The 21,150-nt window shown below is 42.5% G+C and overlaps 1 protein-coding gene across 1 annotated transcript; it reads right to left on the minus strand.

The window, feature by feature from the left end:
* Nucleotides 1–2,378: 2,378 nt before the first annotated feature.
* On the minus strand, nucleotides 2,379–16,815 carry Nudt7 (nudix hydrolase 7). The gene is made up of 4 exons (XM_051201548.1): nucleotides 16,735–16,815; nucleotides 14,640–14,793; nucleotides 6,994–7,152; nucleotides 2,379–3,002 (listed from the first exon to the last, which is right to left on the minus strand). The coding sequence occupies exons 1-4, from the start codon at nucleotides 16,767–16,769 to the stop codon at nucleotides 2,640–2,642; spliced, it is 711 nt and encodes a 236-aa protein (XP_051057505.1). The 5' UTR covers nucleotides 16,770–16,815; the 3' UTR covers nucleotides 2,379–2,639.
* Nucleotides 16,816–21,150: the final 4,335 nt, after the last annotated feature.

The raw sequence follows: 21,150 nt of genomic DNA on the forward strand, positions 1-21,150 counted from the left end.
CTAAACTCCTTCTCCAGCCCCCAACAACTTCTTTTGATTTGATCTAGATTGGATATTTAATTAGAACCCTGAACATAGGTGTAATTAATAAAAGACAGGGACCATAATTCAGCTATCAATAAATAAGCAGCACTCTAACTCAGGTGTCTTCAGGCTGCAGAGTTTCAGCTGCTCCAACTCCTTTCAGAAAGCAGGCAAGGCTGGTGAAGTTCACGTCAACAGACAAGTGTGAAGGGAGGCTTTTCTACAGCGCCAGAGAGGTCAGGCATCTACCCAGCCATCACACCACTGTCAGATTGTAAATACACATTTGCAAATGCCTTTGTAATTGTTCGGAAATGGCTCAGGCCTGCTCATGCAGGACTAGTTACAGAATGGTAATGGGGATGCTCACCTAACATCTGCTTTCCTGGTTGGATCCAGATTTGCACCATTTGAACGTTTATGATCATTAACTGAGTATTTTCCTCTGCCAATGTTGTGGGGGGAGGGAACCTCAGCAGCAATGGACGCTTCCCTGGCAGGTTGACGTTGTTCAGTGTGTGCATCAGATTTTCAGCTGTAGTTATAAAAGTTTAATACTATTACTCAATAGGACGTGAGATTAGCATCCTAGAGTTGTGGCTGTAGGGCTTCTCTTACCAACCTCTCTGACCTTGACACTTAATATCCTAATTAAACAAAGAAATCCCTGCTGGCACTGAAGCATGGTCTATGGTGATGGCCTTGGAGGAGGTGGTAGATCTCAAGGTATGTAGTTTTAAATGCTTATCTTTCTGATTTAGGATTTGTGTTTGAAATTGGTGTTTTATTTGCCATCAGCATAATGGGAGACCGCTGGTTTTATTTGGAGGCACAGAGGCTTCTCCTGCTCATCTGTTTAAGCTGCTTTGTGTGTCTGCTACCTGGCCCCTCCTGTGCCTGTGACATTCTGTGCACATCACAGAATTTTCACATCAAGTCAGAGCTGGGGTGTCAATTTTGCTTGCAATTCCTTGAGCTTGGGCGAATACTTGTCTTGTCATATTCAAGTATTATAGTATATTATTTAGGGTTGCAGCAATACTGCAATGAAAGAGCCCAAAATTACAATGCAGAAAGATGACAGAATTTTTATTACTGTCTTCCATCACTGACCTCTGTCAGCTGCTCAATTTGAAGGGTTGCTTTGCTTCACAGAGTCACTCAGAGAGCTAGGCACTGACCATTCTTTGCATTCTGCCATCCCCTTAGGGAATTTCTTCATCTACCTGTATGGTAGACTTTTCCTTATGGCCTACTGGCCACAAGTCCATGAGAACAAGGAGCAGAAACAATGACAGAGCTTTGTATGGCCTGTAGCACAACGGAGATAGCTCTCCAGGAGACAGCTCCAGTAAATCTGTTCAAAGTTATTCCAGAGTATAGGGAATCTATAGAATTGGGAATGGTAGCTGGGGAATCACCTAACTTGTATTAAATAGCATGCTCCTATCATTAAGTTCCTAGCACAAGTCATAGATATCATCTGTGGAAAGATGGCACTATCCTAGCACACGTCTAATTACCATATGGGCAGTAGGAGGAAAGCTTCTGCAGGGAACTGCACATAGGGTCATACTAGAGGTAAGTCAGGCATCTGGGCCTAGAGACAGTCTCCAAATAAGGTCAGGTAGATAGCAGGGTGCCTTCCATGCGGTGGGGGTACAGTTGTCCATGTTGTGCATGGAGAGAGCTGGGCCTCCTAGTATCTACCTGGTCATTGCTGGTTTGTAGATCTATCCATGGTGCAGCTCACAGAAGACAGAAAGTGGGGCTCCAAGGGAACTGCCTTCTCTCTAAAATTGAACAAGATTAGCATGTCATCTTTCTACTACATCACATTGCCCAGAACTAAATCCCAGGAGCCCATTTAATGGCAAAAGATCCTGGGGAGTCGGCTGGTCCAGTTTAAACTCTGTCACAGAATCAAGAAAAGTAAAGGTGTGTGTGTGTGTGTGCACGCATGCATGAGTATACACATGTGTGGTGAACATGTGTGTGGAGGTCAGAGGACCATTTTAAGTGTCATTCCTCAGGCACATTTTTTTTTAAAAATCTCATTGACTTGGAGCTTGCCAAGGTTAGGCTGCCTGGACAGTAAGCCTCAGAGTTGCCTGGTCCTGTGTCCCAGTGCTGGGATTACAAATGTACACCACCACACCTGAGTCATTTTACGTGGATGATGGGGATATCAAACTCATACCCTTATGCTTGCAAGACAGGAACTCTATTGGTGGAGTTATCTCCCTAGTCCCAATCAGGTAACTTTGAATGGTTAGCCAGGAGTTTCTGTCAAGAGAAATGATGGATTAAAAATATTTCAGATACTTTGAAATAATACAAACAATGCACAGTCATATACTCAACAAACATTTATTAAGTGCCTACTATATGCCAACTAAAAATATTGGTATCATGGGTAAAATTATACTGCCCTGCCAAAGCATTTTTTCGGTTTTGAAAGACATTTAATGTTCTAGATGAAGAAAGGGCAACAGGAAACCAGGCAAGGCCTTGCATTCACCTTGCAAGAAAAATATTCACACCTGTCAGGTTCCACTTGCTGACATTGTTGCTCACACCAGACCTCATGGATGTTCTTTAGGGTGTTGATGTCTTCACAACTTGCTTGGAGGAAATTTCCGAAGAAAGGTCTTTTCACAAGATGGTATTAGGTCATTGAGATCAAACTCAATGTCAAAGGAGGGACTTTTTTCCAAGATAATTAAGGCAACAAGCACAGCCAGTTTTGAAGTCATTCCCTTGATTACATACTTCACACCAGTTTCAGGGTCTGTATACTCAAAGCAGTGTATAACCAAATGGTAGTTAGAGTGTGTGAAGTGGTTCTGGTAGTAGACTTGGGGTTGCAAGAAATAGTCCAAAGGCATGAGGAACACATCTTTAACTTCATCAGCATTAGGCTGGGCCTGGAAGTTGTGGTCTAGAAAACCCACTACTGGAGTTACCAGTGCATCATTCTGAAAGTAGAAACCAAAATCTACTCATTAAAAAGTACAGATATAGACTGTTTCAAAGATTAAACTCAGAACCCTTTAAGAAGAGGAAGGACCAAGGCTATGATATATGGTATAAGGTGGGATGGGGCAGGGGGTGCTCCTGACACAAATTCATGTCCCCCCATGTAACAGAGATGTTCCACCACTGTTAGCATCTGGAATGATGCCACATATCTTTTTATCTTGGTAAGGACAGAGGTATGATGTCTTATCAACAGGAAAGTGACACATTACTTGTGGCATACTTATATTTAGGGAAATACATATTCAAAACTGTAAGTAATATAATTGCTTATAAACTATATTTATGTAACATACTTATTTGTTTTGTGAAGAGGTAGTTTTACTTATGAGCACACATTCTTGCAAAATAACTCAAGAGTTTCTGCTGATGGTGTGTCTTTACTTCTACTAGAAAGCCTGCAAGAGAGGCTGGAACTGCACATAGACATAATGTCCAGTTTGAAGTTCCTGGGTCATAAGAAAGACTCTGGGGAAACCAGAGGGAGGTACATTGTGAAAGGGGAGTCTAGAGAAGGTTAATCAGGCTTGTGGGGACCTCTCTTGGAGGGAGGCAGCCAAAGAAGGTTTCAGAATGAAAACAGGCCATACTATTAATTGCATCCATGATGAATAACAACCTTTGTCTAGAGAGGAGATGAGGAAAATATAGATCTTAAATAGCCTTAGGGTAATACATATGAGGTCATAGGTCACCAAGAGCCCCCCTGCTGGGTCCTGCATAAGGGTTCATTCTTGGAGGTTATAGGTTTCCCAGAGCATATAGTGAGTTGAGGACTGAGGAGCAAGCAGTTTTTAAGAAAGTGCTACCAGGCCAGGTGTTGATGGTGCATGCCTTTAATCCCAGCACTTAGGAGGCAGAGGCAGGCAGATCTCTGTGAGTTCAAGGCCAGCCTGATCCACAGAGTGAGTGACAGGACAGGCTCGACACCAATACAGAGAAACCCTGTCTTGAAACAAAACAAAACAAAACAAAAAAAAGTGCTACCAGGAGATACTGATGAGGGGCCAAGGAGGGACTGCAACAGTTTGGTGAAGAAAGCAGGCAGGGTGTTGTGGAGGACACTCTAGCTAGAGAAAAGAAGCTAGGTTTTCAGGTTCAGCCCCAGATGTTGGTGGAGGACAGCTTTTCAGGAAGACAGCCCAACACTTCTGAGCTTCTGTGCAGAATGTCCCACTTTAGACATCTCCAGTCACTGGAAACACACAGTGGGAGGGAGGGATGAAGAGGTCTCAAGAGAACCCCAACAGGGTATGCTGGAATGAGGTACCTTACTACAGTTCCCAAAACAATGGGGTCCAACTAATCATGGGTTCAACCCTCCAGAACTATGAGCTGAATCAAATCTTCCTTCTATGTTCTAGTTTCATTCCTATTGCTGTGATGATATAGTAACCAAAAGTCACTTTGGGGGAGAGAAGGTTATTTGTTTCATAATTCTAAGTCACAGTCCATCATTGAGGGAAGTCAAGGCAGGAACTCAAAGGAGGGGCTCAGCATTACTTCTGAGCAAGGAATGAACTTCACAGCCAAAGAGGTAAAGCCAGGAACCACAAATGATGCTGTTTGTTGGCTCACAGGCTGGTTTATGCTTAGGTAGTTTTCTTAAGCAGCCCAAGACAACCTGCTTAGGGGACAAGTTACTGCCCACAGTGGGCAGAGCTCTCCTGCATCCATTAACTACTAAGATATGTCCCTACCCCTAAGCACACACACACACACACACACACACACACACACACACACACACACTCACTCACACTCACACTCACACACTCACAAATAATTTAGTTGAGACACTCTACTCGGTGATTCTAAGTTGTGGCAATTTGACATTTAAAATTAACCATTATACCCTATAAGTTGATTGGTTCATGTGTTTGTTAGAGTAACAGAAAGCTGCCTGAGGCATCTGTGAACTCCATTATTCCAACCACTCACATACAATTCAGTAGCTCCCAGGGATTGTGAAGATGAAGCTACTCTGGTTTGAGAAACTTCAAACTAGTTCAGTCAGCCAATAGAGTTCTAAATTTTCTAAAATATGTTGGGGGATTTGCAGAAATTAATTGAAAATCACCCCATTAGAAGACAGTTTAACCCCCTTTCCAACTGTTAGGCACTGGTGGCAGTATTGTTTCAATATAACTTTCACTTGAAAGCCCAATGCATAGAATATTAAAATATTTATACCTAGTTCTGTGGTTATGTGGAAAGGACACCCAACTCTGTGGTCTTCCTCACCCAAACTATGACACCAGCTTAATCATGAGAAAAATATCAGTGAAACTCAAATTCAAGGACACTGAACAAAATGCATGAATGTTAAACCTTGAAATTGCCATAGTCATGATGAGTACTGTAGGAGAAACTGTCACGAGGACTAAGAGATTGGACAACTGTATACAATCTGGTGTGTAGGATGGGGTCAAGTGTAGAAGTCAAGAAACAGGAAAAGTAGTAAAGAAAGCATGGGTTTAGTTCATAATAATGTTCTAACACTGTTTCCTAGTTGTGACCAACATATCACAGCTGTGTCAGGCATCAACCATGGCAGACACCTTGAGAACAGATGGCTTCTAATTGTCATCATTCTGGACATGAATTTAAAGGTTATAGTACATTTATACTGATGAGATAATGCTGGCATACCAATAAAAATCAACACATGACTCCTAAAGTCCATTTGCACAACAATGACTCTGCTACAGTGCAATAGCCAATGGGACCCCACTATCCCAGCTCCAGGTTTTCCTATGCTTTTTGGTTTATGGGAGAAGGAAGTCCTGACTTGGCAGAATGCAGTGGCAAACACTGGAAGTTTTTAGTCATCTTATCAGATGATCTCGTTCTCCCAAATTGTGACCCTAGTCTAACCATGAGGAGTCCTGGGTATGGAGAGTTTTTCAGTAGTCAAGAGCACATGCTGCCCTTGCAGTGGCCCAGAGTTCAAGTTCTCAGCCTCCATATGAGGTGGCTCCTGCTCTAGGGAATTTGACACCTTCTTTTTGGCCTCTGAATGATCCTGCAGACACATTTACCACCACCCACATACACATAAATAAAAATTGCATTTTTATAAAGTCCTTAACCAGGAGGTACCTGAACTGAACTGCCAGAGTTGTAATAACATGAAGTGTGAGAAATAATCACAGACCCAAGGACTACAATGAGCTGACAATCAGATGCAGTGTGGTGTTAAGATGAGGCCAAGGATTAAAAGCTCCCTCTTTTTTTGACAAGAGAGCTCTGTATCCCAAGGTGTACACTAAACCAAGTGACATTAAATAGAAAATATTGGGTCCCTCCAAAGTGATACCTGTAATGGGATATTCACTTTGTCTCCTTCTGTGGCACTGACCGCAGCCATTGGGGGGTGGAGCCAAGGGCGGAAGTGACCTGGGGAACTAGGTCCGAGGAGGCCCGGGAGAGAGCTCTCTTGCCAGCCGTCTGGGGGACAGGAAGACATCCAGAGGAATTCTTGGAAGCAAGAACCTGTTGGTGTTCACCTGTCTATGTTGTGAGTTATTTCTCCCTGAATAAACATCTGTTCGGCCTAATTTTTTATCCTGATCCTTATTAAACCCCGATAGATACCACCTAGTATATTGCACAATAGTATATTACTTTTCAACTGAATTGTCAAAATAAATGTATGCTGGAGAAAAGCTCTCAGGAGCTGAACATTAGTGAGAAATCCTGAGTACACTTGGTGTCCCATGGCACCCAGTTTGAAAATCATTGAGGTAGCTCCCTCTTTCTTTGTGGATGGAGTGAGAGGGGCTTATATTTAGGGCCACAGAGCTCATGGAGGGCCAAGTCTACACAAGGACCCAGTTATCCTGTCTCAGTGCATAATGTTCTTGGGAATTATGTTTGAACCAATGTAGAGCTCCCTAGGAGCTCAGGCGGTCCCATGACTGTCCTTACTTCAAGCAGATATGGCACCAGGTGAGAGACCACCTCCACTTGGTGGGGATACAGCCCCACTTCCTCCTGGGCTTCACGGAGAGCAGTAGCCGTGTCATCCATGTCCGCCGGGTCTCTCTTTCCTCCAGGGAAGCAGACTTCTCCAGGTGCCCTTCTCAGCTGGGGGTTTGAAAGAACAGAGTTACAAAGTAAGATTTCAATTTGAAAACTATTTAGTCAACAAATATTAACTCAACATCTACATTGTACAAGGTACATTTTTCCTTGAATCCTAAAAACAAAACAACGACAAAAAACAAACAAAAAACCAACAACAAAACACAACCAGGGCTCCTGAGATGGGGTCAGCAGATAAGGGCACAACCTGAGTTTGAATCCCAAACCCATATGGTGGAGGATGAGAAATGGTGCTTGAAAATTATATTCTGACCCTCACATGAATGCCAGGATTCATATACATGAACTCAAGCACGCACACACGCACATGCATGCACATGCGCATACACACTTCACATATACCCCCCACACACAACTATACCATACACTAATAACTTTATTGCAAAGGTTGGGAGATGTTTGTTTGGAAAATTCTCTGTATTGTTACCCATCTGAAATAGATATTTTATATAATCTTTTCCTAATTCATAAACCAATGAAAATATTTTACTCAATATTAACATTAAATTAACTTTGTTACTTATTCATGTAATACATGTGCTACTCTTAATATTTAACCACATATCCATTAGATATTGTTTTTAACACAGTACTCTTAGTACATATAGAACATAAAAGTATCCCTGATGGAAATAATAATTTATAAGTAATGTGCATACTTGAAGAAAAATAATACTTCCTAGAAAACATATCTAAGGAATCAGACTCATTTTGTCTGGCAAACTCACATGTTCATAAAAATATTGCTAATATCAAGAGAGGGCGGACCGATAATATGATCAAAGGAGTCAAGATCATGATGAAGAAACTCACAGAGACAGCTGACTCAAGAAAGTGGGAGCTCTGTGACTCTGGACTGATGCTGGGGAAACTGTATAGGACTGAACTGGGCCCTCTAAGTGTGGGTGACAGCTGTGTGGCTTTGGTAGTTTGTGCGGCCACTGGCTGTGGGACCAGGATCTATCCCTGGTGCATGAACGGGCTTTTTGGAGCCCATTCCCTATGAAAGGATACCTTGCTCAGCCTAGATATGGGGAGAAGGCCTTTGTTCTGTCTCAACCTGATGTGCCAGACTTTGTTGATTCCCTATGGGAGGCCTTACCCTCTCTAAGGTGTGCATGGGGGAACAGTAGGGAGACTGGGAGGAGTGGAAGGAGGGGGAACTGGGATTGTTATGTAAAATGAAACAAGATTGTTTTTAAATAAAAAATAAATTAATAAAAAATAAAAATATTGCTAATTTCAAATAATGGATACATTTTAGATGGTTTTATTCATTCAAATATTTATTGTCTATATTATATGTAGAAAATAATTCCCCTATACTCCCTGATTCCTTTTCTCATCCCACCCATTACTCCTCTTAGTCTCCCTAAGCAGTTTTCCTTTTCCTTGTATATCATATATATACACACACATGATTTCATGTAAGAACTACAAGTAAAAGAAAACAATATATGATTAAGTTCAGTTGCATTTATTTTCTGACAAATGGTATGATTTGTTTTATTTTTCATTTCTTTCAATTTTCATTTAAACACACACACACACACACATACACACACGGACACACACAGACAGGGACACACACACGGACACGACACAAATACCTCACATCAGTAACTTTGAGAATTTCCCTCATTCTGATTTTTCTCTGTATGCCTCTAAAAAAAAACCCATAAACTCATAGATGCGAATGGGGGTTTGTAAAAGTTAAAAGAAAGGATACTATAAAGATAGTATTACTTATAGATGATTTTGCTAAGTTCTTTATGAGTGCTTATCAGATTCAGGGCATATGTTTCACAGGAATTTTTCTATAAGCTATTATGTTTTGTGGGAAAAGACTGGGATAGAGTCTCATATAGCCCAGCCTGGCCTCAAATTGCTATATAGTCAAGGATGACCTTGAACTGTTGATCTTCCTGCTTCCTTCTCTCCAGTGTAGGGTTAGACCACCATAACCTGTTTTAGGCAGTGCTGGGGATAAGACCCAGGACTTGGTACATGCTAGGCAAGCACTCTACCAACTGTTCTACATTCCTAACCCTACAACCTATTATACCTTAAAGTATTCTTAATGAAGTAAAATTAATAGAATATAAGATTAACCAATTTAAACCATTCAGGAACATTTAACAAACCCATAATGATGTATAACCATACCTAATAACTATACTCCATTTGTTTGTATAGGTCACAAATGATCTCTATATTAATGGACACACAAACTACATTAGATTACTATTATTCTATTTTCACAAAGGGTAAGTTACCTGACAAAGTTCACACAGTGAGCTATACATTGGAGTTTAATTCTAGAGGCCTTGCTCTTAACCAGCACACCATCTATTTATTAAAAGTCTCTAGGGCAACGGGGGTGACTCAGCCAGTAGAAGTGTTTGTGATGCAAGTCTGACAATCTGAATTTGATCCCTAGAATCCACATACAAAGCTGTATTCGATGGCCTGTATCTGTAATGGCAGAATTTTTACAGCTAGATGGGAGGCAGAGACAGAGCAGTCGAGAAGCTTGAAGTTTCCTCTACTAGTTAGCAAACATTCTGCAGAATTTGAGACAACCTGGCAGAAGCTCAAAGAGCAATAATTGGATCTTATAGCTGGAGAATGAGGAGATAAGGGAAAGGGACCCTGTCTCAATAAAAAGGTAGGAGAGAAGAGACTCAAAAACTGTCCTCTACCTCCTCTACAGAGGTTGTGATGCATAATGCCCACACTCGCACTCCCATATGTTTAAATAAATAAGAATTTGCTAAAACATAGTATTGTTAAGCAGCCATCACCACTGGTTCCATGCATCTCAGCATCTCCGTTTAGTTTTGCTCATTCACATGAAGAATGGGGCCCTCTCTTTCCTTATTTCTCCACCCACATCTCTCACTCCAGTCCCTTCTGATTTTTAGGACAATGTGTCACCCTGTGTGACATCCCAGTAATTTCCTCCTTTCTCATCTCTGAAGGATGCAGCCCTCACTATTGTCTTTTCTGCAGTGCCCAACTCTCAGCCAGCTGACCCCAGTTCACCTTACACCCTCACCTACCCATGACCAGTGTCCTCCCCTCGCATCTACTGCGGGAGCCTGACTCAGCAGGACTCTTAGGCCGGTTTCTCGCCAACTGTGTACAAAGATCACAGCAGTGTGCACTTGCTAGAACCACAGGGCGAGTGCATGAGCTGAGGCTGCAGTGTGCACAGTTGTGTCTTGCTCCCAGGCAGGAGGGTATAATGAGAACCCCTAAGGTTGGTTCTTGATATTCAAGAGTTCAACCAACATGTCCTGTTGGCATTTTGAGCACATGGGCTAACAGCTGTGGAAGGAAAGCTAGGAGCCTGTTCTGGTCAGAATATCTATTTCCTGGTTGGTACTGTTGAAATCTTCAGTCACAAGGTAATGCCATTTGGAGGTGAGGCTCTTGGAAAATTATAATGGAGCATGGCCCTTATCAACAAGGTTAGAGCCTACTGACTACTCTGCTCACCCTGTGAGCACACAGAGAAAACCATCATCTATGAGTAAGAAAGAGGAGACAGGACCAATTGATTGATCTGTAGATACCTAGATACTGAACTTCACAGCCTCCACAGCCATGAGAAATGTTTGATGTTCATTAGACATCCAGTATAAGGTATTGTGTTACAGTAGTTTGAGAGGACTAAGATTGTTACTAACTTGATTTAGCTGCTATAGACAAAGACTTTGCTTTAGTAAGCTTTTTGTTTTCATTCGTTCATTTATTTTATTTTGTGGTGCTAAGGGTTGTGCCAGGGCATTGTGCATACTAGGGCAGTGTTCTTCAATTGTGCTATATTCCTAGCCCTAGGTAAGTCTTTTGAAAACATAAAACATTTGTAGTTCCTCCCTGTTATAAATAAATAGTTCCACAGGATCTGGCTTGGCAGTTATGGCCTCATACATCTTCTCTTCAGTGACAGATGAAAGAGTAGGGAGAAGTAGGCTAGACCATTTTCTGTCTACCACAGCCTGTCTTATAAAAGACTTAAAAATATGCCTTCTGTTATATCACCTCTAAAATGTGATTGTTCACATTCAACTCTATGGTAGCTGGTGATGGGGGCACCCACAAGGACTCAATGGGCTTAATAGAAATACTGACTTGATTTAAAATATGTTTTGAAAGCCCTTCAAAGAGACCCCAGAGCATGCCAATTCAATTCAAGTGGCCTTCTACCTCGACTCCAATTAATAGGGAACAAGGACCTTTTGGATTTCTGAGAACTCTAGTGTTAGATAATGTTCTGTTTTGAAGTAAGCAGGTACATTTAAAACAAAAACAAAAATTGTTCTTAGACTTTTGGGACCAGAAAGGATTCTACTTAAGTATGAGAATTCACAATCTTTTCTCTCTGTAAATAGTGTAAGCTGTCTGTATGATGTACATGTGTGTATGTGTGTGTGTTTGTGTGGGTTCACATGACTACATGTGCATGTGGAAACCAAAGGTCAATGTTAGGAACCATTACTTAGGGGCCATCCACACTGGGTTCTTCTGTTTTGTTTTGTTTTTTTATTTTTTATTTTTGGGATTATAATAGAATCACACTATTTCTTCCTTCCCTTCCCTCTCTCCAAACACCTCAAATATATCCCTCCTTGTTCTCTTTCAAATCCATGACCCTTTTTCTGGCATCAATTGTTATTACATTCATATATGTTATTCTAGCCTTTTTGGTGTGCTCCAGGCCAATAAGAGACTGTGTCAAAAAACAATGTAGCTTCTGACAGTATTAGGAGACACTCCTAAACTCTAACCAACATGACAGTCTAAACATGAGCTGAACAAGAACGACACCAATAGACATGCCAAAGAGGAGGGGGGAAGCCCATGTGACCTCAACCCTACACAAAGAACTGCAGACAACTAAGGAATACTGAGAATAGGGGAAACCATCTTCCCCAGAGAAGTGCACATCAACTAGTTACCTAACACTAAATGGCCAGCACTCAAAACATAGATGAGTAACATAATATGGACTGAGTAGGTTGTATCCCCCCCCTCTCTCTCTCACTTACTTTTCCAGTGAAGTTGACTACCTCAAGTTGCCACAGCACCATGGAAAAACATACTTCTACCCATATGAGGGTACATACCTCAATTGATGTGCACCCCCCATCACTTCCTGCACACTTCTGAAGTCTCACATCCCTTCCTGGTGATGCAAGACCCTTTTCTCCCTTCCCATCTCCTGCCTGGGACCCAGAAACAGTTGGACTAACACCAAAAATTCTCTTCTTCTGAGACCTATAACAAGGGACTCCCCTACTAGGTCTGTGAAAGGAGACCTTACCTATGCTGGGCTGAGCAAAGAGAGAAAACAACAAGAAACAGTCAATGTCAGGGGACACGGACACTAGTGGGAGAGTATTGCTCTTTTGCACACTGCTCTCAGGGCAGCTTTCAGTTCCTAGACACTGGAAACCAGGATTATAAGACATTACAAACTTGGCTCCAGGGCCAGTGAGATGGCTCTTCTCATAAGGTACCTGTGATGCAACCATGATGGCTTAAGTCTGATCCATGGAAGCCTCTTAAAGGTTAAAGGAGAGAGCAGACACCACAAAATTGTCCTCTGATCTCCACACTTGCATACATGCCATGCATTCCCCTCCCCCATAATACATTTTTAACAATTTTTTTTATTTTACATGTCGATCCCAGTTCCCTTTCCCTCCCTCCCTCACTCCTTCCCCTTCCCTCCCTCTTACCCTCTCTTCCCCCTCACATGCACCCTGACCACCCTCCCCTCCCATTCCCCCACCCCAATTCCACATGTAGGGCAGTGCCATCCAGGTTGGGTCATGTAGATCTGTCAGGTCATTTGAAGTAGGGACTAGGGCTTCTCTCCTGTCTCTAGGTTAAGGCAGTATCCCTCCATGGAGGATGTGTCCACAAGGTCCTTTTGTGCACCAGGGATACATCCTGGTTCCACTGTCTGAGGTCCCTTAGACTGCTCAGGCCTTCTAGCTGAGACCCATGTTCAGGGGGTCTGAGTCAGTCCCATGCTGGATTCCCAGCTATCAGTCTGGGGCCAGTTAGCTCCTCCTTGTTCGGGTCAGCTGTCTCTATGTGTTTCTGCAACCTAGTCTTGTCCTCTCCCTCTACATCTGGATTCTAGTTCGACTCAGTGTTTAGTTATGGATGTTGATCTCACTATCTGGGAAGGGTATTTATGGTAGCCTTTCCACGGTTGCTCAAATTGTTAGTTGGAGGCAGTCTTGTAGGTCTCTAGACCTTTTTTTAGGTTCAGTTTTCTCTTAAACCAATAATGGCTCCCTCTTTTATGTTCATTCTCTCTCTCTCTCTCTCTCTCTCTCTCTCTCTCTCTCTCTCTCTCTCTCTCTCTCTCTCCTGTCTTCTATTTCTACCCTGGCTCAATCCCATTTTTAAAAATAGTTTTTTAAAAAAGAGAAGGAAAACATAAAAAGAACCTTTCAGAACCAGGCCCGGTGGTACAAGCTGCTTCAGATGCTGAGGCAGGTGGATGGCAAGTTCAAAGGCTGCTGGAGTTACAAGAGTAAATTAAAGTCCAATCTAGGCAATTTGGTGAGATCCTGTCTCTACAGAGAATGTAAAGGAGGAGCTATGAATGAATCCACATTAGAGCTCCAGCTTGGCAGAAGGCTCAGGAGCAGCTGCAAGGCTGGTTGAGGAACACTCTGCACTCCTCATTCACAAGCAGGTAGGGCTTGCAATCAGAGTGAGCTTTACCCTTTTTGTTTGTGTAGCATTGGAATCTATTCTAGAATTTGCTCTGTAGACCAGGCTTGCCTCAAACTCAAATGCTAGGACTAAAGGCATGTACCACCACTGCCCGGCTACATTATTATTATTATTATTATTATGACCTCAAGGAGCTGGAGAGATGTCTCAGAGGTTAAGAGCACTTGTTCTTGCAAAGGACACAGGTTCAGTTCCCAGAACTCACATGGTGGGTCACAACCACCTAGAACTCTAGTTTTAGGGTATTCAGTGTCTTCTTCTGACCCATATGGGTACTGAGCAAACATGGTACACATACATTCATTCAGGCAAAACACCCATACACAGAGAAAATAAATCTTTAAAAATTAAAATAACTTTTATAATCATCAGGCATAACCAGGGTGTCTGCAACAAAAAATCAGAGTCCCGTTGGCCAGAGACTTTAGTCATATATGGGCTTTATTGCTTCTCATATAATCAAAACACACACACACACACACACACACACACATAAAAATCAAATACCAAAATTTAAGTTAGCATTTAGGAGGCAGAGACAGGCAGATAGTCATGAGTTCAAGGCCCATTTGGCTAGAGAGCAAACATGTATCTCAAAATCATCAAACAAAATCCTATAGCATCCACTACCCCTTGAAATGAGGACAAAGTGACAGAAGTGTGTTTCTAAATGCCCCAAGATGTCACAAGAGCCTCTTGACACCTACCTTGTCTGAGCGGACAGTGAGCAGCAAGTACAGCTTTCCTCCTTTGGCCAGCAATGGCAGGAGGACAGAGTATTTATTAGGAGACAAATGGGAATATCTGGTCCCAACATCAAACCTTCTCAAGCGAGCCTTGGCATCATCTATCAGATTGTTCCTAAAACAGGGCAAGATCTCCAGTAAGCAGAGCTGTAGCAGAAAGCTCCTAGCCCTGCTGAGCTATTTGTGTGTGTGGTGGGATGGGTGGTGGGAGTGGGGGCGTGTATCTTGGATTTAATTTCTAAGTCTCATTATAGTCTTCCAATAGCCTGGCAGAAATCACAGTACTTAAACGGCATGTTGTTGGCAAGAATGAATGAAGCAGAAACACCAAGTCTACAGTTCGCTTAGAAAGGCAAATTAAATTTAAAATTCAAGGGTAAGCCAGGTTAGGGATGTATGTAATACCTGCATTTGAGAAGGGCAAGAGGACCAGGAGCTGCCTCTATGGCAGCTCAAGGGACTGTGCTTTGAGAACTATTACTGACAGTTATGCAAAAATTTAGACTCATCACCACAGATGGCAGTGTGCTCACTTAGCTCTTCCTGGGTCCCTCAGACAAGCATATTATATTATGCTGCTGGCCCACACAGGGTGTTTGATATTGTACTTGTTCATGTCAACTTAGAATCTGGGGAACAGGACTTTACTCAGAAATGAGATCTTTGCAGATGTAATTAAGGCTGGTGAGATAAGATCACCCTGGATTTCAGGAAAACTCCCAATCCAATGACGGGTGTCTCTGAAGGAAGTGAAGAGGCAACAGAAAAGGGCATGGGGACCAGAGTGCTGTTGCTACAAGTCACGGATGACCAGAAGCTGGAAGAGCAAGTGCCCCCCCAGAGGCTTCCAGGGCTGTGTTCCTGTTGACTCCTTGATTATGGATTGGCCTTCAGACCTAAGAGAGGATAAACTGACTTTCCTTAAGTCATACATGACTTTATCATGGTGGCCACAGAAAGTGGACATCGGTTTTCATTAGTGTGTAACATGACTGTGCAAAAGCAGATGTTTAGGCCAGTCAGAGCTCATTTCAACTCAAAATGGATGGAATTAGGTGTGGTAGCTCACAACTTAATCCCAGTTCATGGGAGGTTGACGGAGGAGGATTGCCAGGACTTTGAGATCATCTTGGGATACACATTTAAAAAAAAATATGCCATCATCTCCTGGATGTCATTAAAGTTCTTATCTGTGACTTATTTGAGGGTAGTCATTAAGATAAAGTGGCCAATCCCCACACGAGGTAGGGTGGGGGGGGAGGGACACTCAGCTGTACTGCTAATGACTAGCTTGCTTATCCTTAATAAGTCATTGGTTGGAGGCATTTGCTCATTCTCACCGCCTTGCTTGGCCTTTCTGTGTGCCAGGGTGCTGGCTGAAAAACCAATCAAATGTCCTGGAAAGGGTCACCGAAAGTGGGCACATAGTTAGTTTGCAAGCCTCTGCTCAGAAAAGACAACTAGCCAAGTGGGAAGAACTCGGCCCAAGGAGGTTTTTAAGGAGTCCCTATGCTGCCAAGAGGCAGCAGGAGAAACAAAAGTCTAGAAACTGTCTCGAGACTATCACCATTAAAATAGGAGCAACAGCTCTAACCAGGGCTCGCCCCACCGTTTTTAATTCTCAGGACAGACCTGCAGATAAACAACAAGGTCATGTAAGCCTAGGCTGGGAGCAGTGTCTTGAGCAAGAACCAAGATCAGGAGTGTTAGTAGCAACCCAGGAACTTGAACCGCGACTGGCTGATGCTGGGTTATCTGGCCATTGTCGGGTTCTGAGGTTCTGCTGTGGGTACACAGGTTACTAAAGAGTGATATAGTTTGGCAAAAGGGAAGCGCTGTGACCCAGGGGCATGAGGACATGCCTGCCTGTTTGTGAATTTTGTTAAGTGAAACCCCGACTCTGTCACCAGAGCAAAGTCCCCAGATGGCCTTTCAGGAGGCAAGCCCGGAGGAGCCTGAACTGCGGAATGGTCAGATAGGGCGTCAGACTCAGGCCTGCGCAGTGATCGCGGTCCGACTAGGTCGGGCTCCAGTATCTGGAGCTGGAGGGCTTTACCTGACAGGCTCTGGGAGTCCACAGGGTCGCGACATGGGCCCTACAGTCCCTTTGCTAAGAGTTGTTGGGGACTTCAGGAAGCAAAGCGTTCTCACGAGCATGCGCATAACGTAAAGTTGAAGGCAAATGTCTCAGACTCGGGAGGGGCGGGACCCATAGATGGGCGTGTCTGGGCGGAGTTAGTCTGAAGGTGGCGCTGACAGGGTTTTAAAAGCTGAGTACTCTAAAACAGTTTGCTTTCAATCAGTTTGGGCTTCTTCAAAACAGTGGAGCCTGTGAGAAAATTTGGAATGAGTAACTGCAAACATTTTAATTTTAAAAATATTATACTGTGTGTGTGGGGGGGGCGTGCTTCCCTGTGTGTGCGCGCGCGCGCGTGCGTGCGTGCGTGTGTGTGTGTGTGTGTGTGTGTGTGTGTGGACTACTTGCAGGAGTCAGTTCTCTCCTTCCACCCCATGAGTTCTAGGGATTGAATTTAGGTAGGTAGGCTCGGTGGCAAGCACTTTTTACTTGCTGAATCATCTTGCAAGCTCAGTGACAAATACTTTTTGCTTTTAACCTTTATTGATTTGTGTGTGTGTGTGTGTGTGTGTGTGTGTGTGTTTCACATCATACATTCTGATCCCACTTATCTCTCAGTCTCTTCGAATCAACTCTCTCCCTTTACAACATATATATATATATATATATATATATATATATATATATATATATATATTTTTTTTTTTTTTTTTTTTTTTTTTTTAAGTGAAGATGCAAGCCAGGAATGGAGTGTGCTGTAACTCAGTACTGAACCGCTGAGGCAGGGAGATTGCTATGAGGTCACAGCCAGTTAGGCCAGGGGGACAAAAGAAAGAAAAAACAAAATTCTGCACTGGCGAGGCAAGAGAATTGAATCTTTCAGATGCAAGGAGAGAGTAGTCTGGAGGCCAGGGAGCACCAGCGATTCCTGGGCACGAATCTCCATAGAGAAAAGACCAGCACAGAGGAGTGGGTCAGGAATCAAATAGCCACACCAGGAAGCCAGAGGCCTGTTGTTCTTGGAGAGCTGGGAGGAAGAAAGGCTGTTGGGTGGAGAGTTGGGAGCTTGGACAGCAGGCTGAGCTCCTCACTTCTGGCCAAAGCAGGACTTCTCACATGATAGTTTCTCACCTGCCATATCAGTGTCTCCAGTGTCGAGCTATAAAGTAGACACTACAAAGAGGCACATACCTGCTGAGTCCAAGGAGGGTGGCAGGTCACCATATGTAAGTAGATGCTGATGTTTGCTGACAGCACCTGCTTTCAGAGGTGAACTGCCAAGAGATGAAGGAAGCCAGAGAGTAAGTTCAGGGAGAAGGAGTTGCTGTCACCTCACACAGAGCTGGATAAGGGAGTATGCCAGGAAGACTGGTGAGAACTGAGACTCACAGGTGGGCTTCTCCACAGATTGGCACAGCGTCTGGCACATATACTTAATGACGTGCATTAGAATTTATTATATATTCTTCCATAATTTCATATGCATATGCAATGTATTTAGATCATATCTACTTCCCACACCCCTCTTCTTATTCCTACCAGACCCCCTCCCCACTTCCTCCACTCAAATTCGTGTTTCCTACTTATTTTTTCTTTTTCTTCCCTTAAAATCCAAAGAAATGTAATGTAAATTTTAATGTAAAACTGAATAGAAACTGAATTACATTCATCTTTGTATTAGTGTAGTAAAAAATACAATTCATGTATATTATTCTTTTTTGTTTGTTTTGTTTTGTTTTCTTTAACAAGCACTGGGGACTGAGGACATAAAGTGTTTGTAAAATACATATGAAGACTTGTGTTTGGATCACCAGAACTTAGATAAGAACTAGGTACAGTAGTACATCAGGGAAAAGCAAATCAAAACAACTCTGAAATTTCATCTTGCACTGATCAGAATGACTAAGATCAAAAATACTAATGACAGCTTATATTGGAGAGAATGTGGAGAAAAGGAAACATACCTCCATTGATGGTTGGAGTGCAAACTTGTACAGCCGCTATAGAAATCAGTATGGTGATTTCTCAGAAAATTAAGGATCAAGCTACCTCAAGACCCTGCAATACCACTTTTGGGCATATACCCAAAGGAAGCACATTCACACCACAAGGACATTTGTTCAGCTATGTTCATAGCAACATTATTCACAATAGTCATATCATCCCTGATGACTAAGGATATTAGACATTTCCTTAAGTGTAGTTCCATTGTTTGAGATTGTTCTGTTGAGAATTCTCTGTTTAGATCTGTATACCATTTTTTTTTATTGGATTATTTAGTATTTTGATGTCTAGTTTCTTGAGTTCTTTATATATTTTGTAGATCAGCCCTCTGTCAGATGTGGGGTTGGTGGAGATCTTTTCCTTTTTTAATGCAAGAATAATTTCATAACAATGAAAGTACTTAGGACTCTTGAGAGTCACATTAGGGCTAAGGGAACAGTTGACCATAGTTACCAGGATTTTTAAAGTTTTGTTTTTATTTATGTATATAAGTCTGTTTGCATGTATGCCACATGCCTTCAGGTACCTGTGAAAGCCAGAAATGGAATTAGATTCCCCTGGATCTAGAATTACAGGCATATGAGCTGTTGATGTGGCTCATAGGAACCGAAACTTTAGTCTTCTGGAAGATCAATACATACTCTTAAATGCTCACTCAACTCTCCCACCCCCATTCCCAAGACTTTTAAAAAGGAACTAAACCACCACCCTATGATTTATCTGAGCAGTGCCAGGAGACTCTGGGGAGGGTCCAAACCAAGAACATCATAACCTCCTAATAATATTGATGATGGCACTCCACATCAGTGCCAATTCTCAGAGCAGGATGCTGGGGAGATGGCTCATTGGCTGAAACCCTTGATAGTGAGTACCACAGTTTGTATCCCCAAAACCCATAGTGATTCACCTGGGAAGTTGAAGACAAAGTGTTTCAGACTGCCGGCAAGACTACTCATATCAGTGAACTCTAGGTTTGATTGAGAGACCTTTGCTTGATGAATACAGTAGAAGATATCTGAGGATGATTCTCAGAATCAACCACAGGACAACAAATGTAGCAGCACATATGTACTAAACACTGACACACATGCAACCATACACATACACAAAATGTACACACACATGAGAAAAAAATGTCAGAGCAATAATAAATAGGGTTATTTCTACAATGGTATTGCCACTCTTTCTTTGCTGGTTAGAAAATAAAAAATTTAAACTTGAGGTCATGGGGCTCTGCTTTGAGGCTACATCCTTCTGTCCCCCAAGCCCATGTATTTCACCACACCCCAGAGAAACAAATGGCCTGTGGATTAGGTGTGTTTGACCATGAGGGAGAAATAAGTGACTCCTTATATAAAATTCATGGCATAGCTGCTTGTAAGAAGCATGCGGCCATGGCCGAGATGTGGAACCTTGACCTTCAAGTCCTCTCAGTCTAGAGGAATGACAATAAACACAACCCACCTCTCTGGTAATTCACAATATGTTGACTATGAGTAGGAAGGAATAACGACCATGGTTCAGAGGGTTGAATTGAAGGCTGAGAATTACTGTCTGGAGTTCCCCCCACCCCTTTTTATTTTTCAGGCTTCTACTGATTGACTCTTTGCCATCAAAGATGGGCAAACTGAGACTAAGAGGCTTCAGGTTCCCTCACAGTGTCACACACCAAGTCAATGGTAGAGCTGGACATTAGTCAGGCCAACTGGACTAAGGCATCCAAGGTAGTAAAGACATACTGTAGGCGAGGGGACAGCACAAACCAGCTTGGGTATGAAGTCTTGCTTAGAGGGCCTCATTGTTCATTGTGCCTGGGATTAAAACAAAACAAAACAAAAAAAAAAAAAAAAAAACAAAAAAAAAAGCATGTTGCAGCTGTGGATCCTGGAAGTGCAGGGAAACGCACTGGAGTCACAGCAAGAGGATGTTGACCTTCTTCACCAACGAAGAGGAATTAGGAATCTGGATTTTAAGGAGACCTATGGTTCAAAGTGGGAGATCAGTCAGTGTCAGGGAGATGCTGGAAACAGGAAAGTAAAGTTGTCCTCTAGCTTTCATACACAAATGCACATGCATCCACACATACATATGCATTTGAATACACATACCTTTCACACAGAAAATGTTCTGCTTTTGTGGCTTTGGTAAGGCTGGAAACTAGCACAGGGTGGCTATAGCATCATACTATGAAATACTATGAAATGCATCATGATAGTGTGTGTGTGTGTTTTTGTGTGCACAGGCACTCAAGTAACAGAGCATCAAAGTCAACTGTTAGCATCTTTTAGAAGCAATAACTTCTCTCTGTAGCTCTGCACACATTTATTTACTGGTAGTAACATAATTCTAAAAACTGTGCAGGAGATAAATATTGCTGAAACAAAGGTCAGG

This window comes from Phodopus roborovskii, unplaced genomic scaffold (genome assembly GCF_943737965.1).
Source record: "Phodopus roborovskii unplaced genomic scaffold, PHOROB, whole genome shotgun sequence".
NCBI lineage: Eukaryota > Metazoa > Chordata > Mammalia > Rodentia > Cricetidae > Phodopus > Phodopus roborovskii.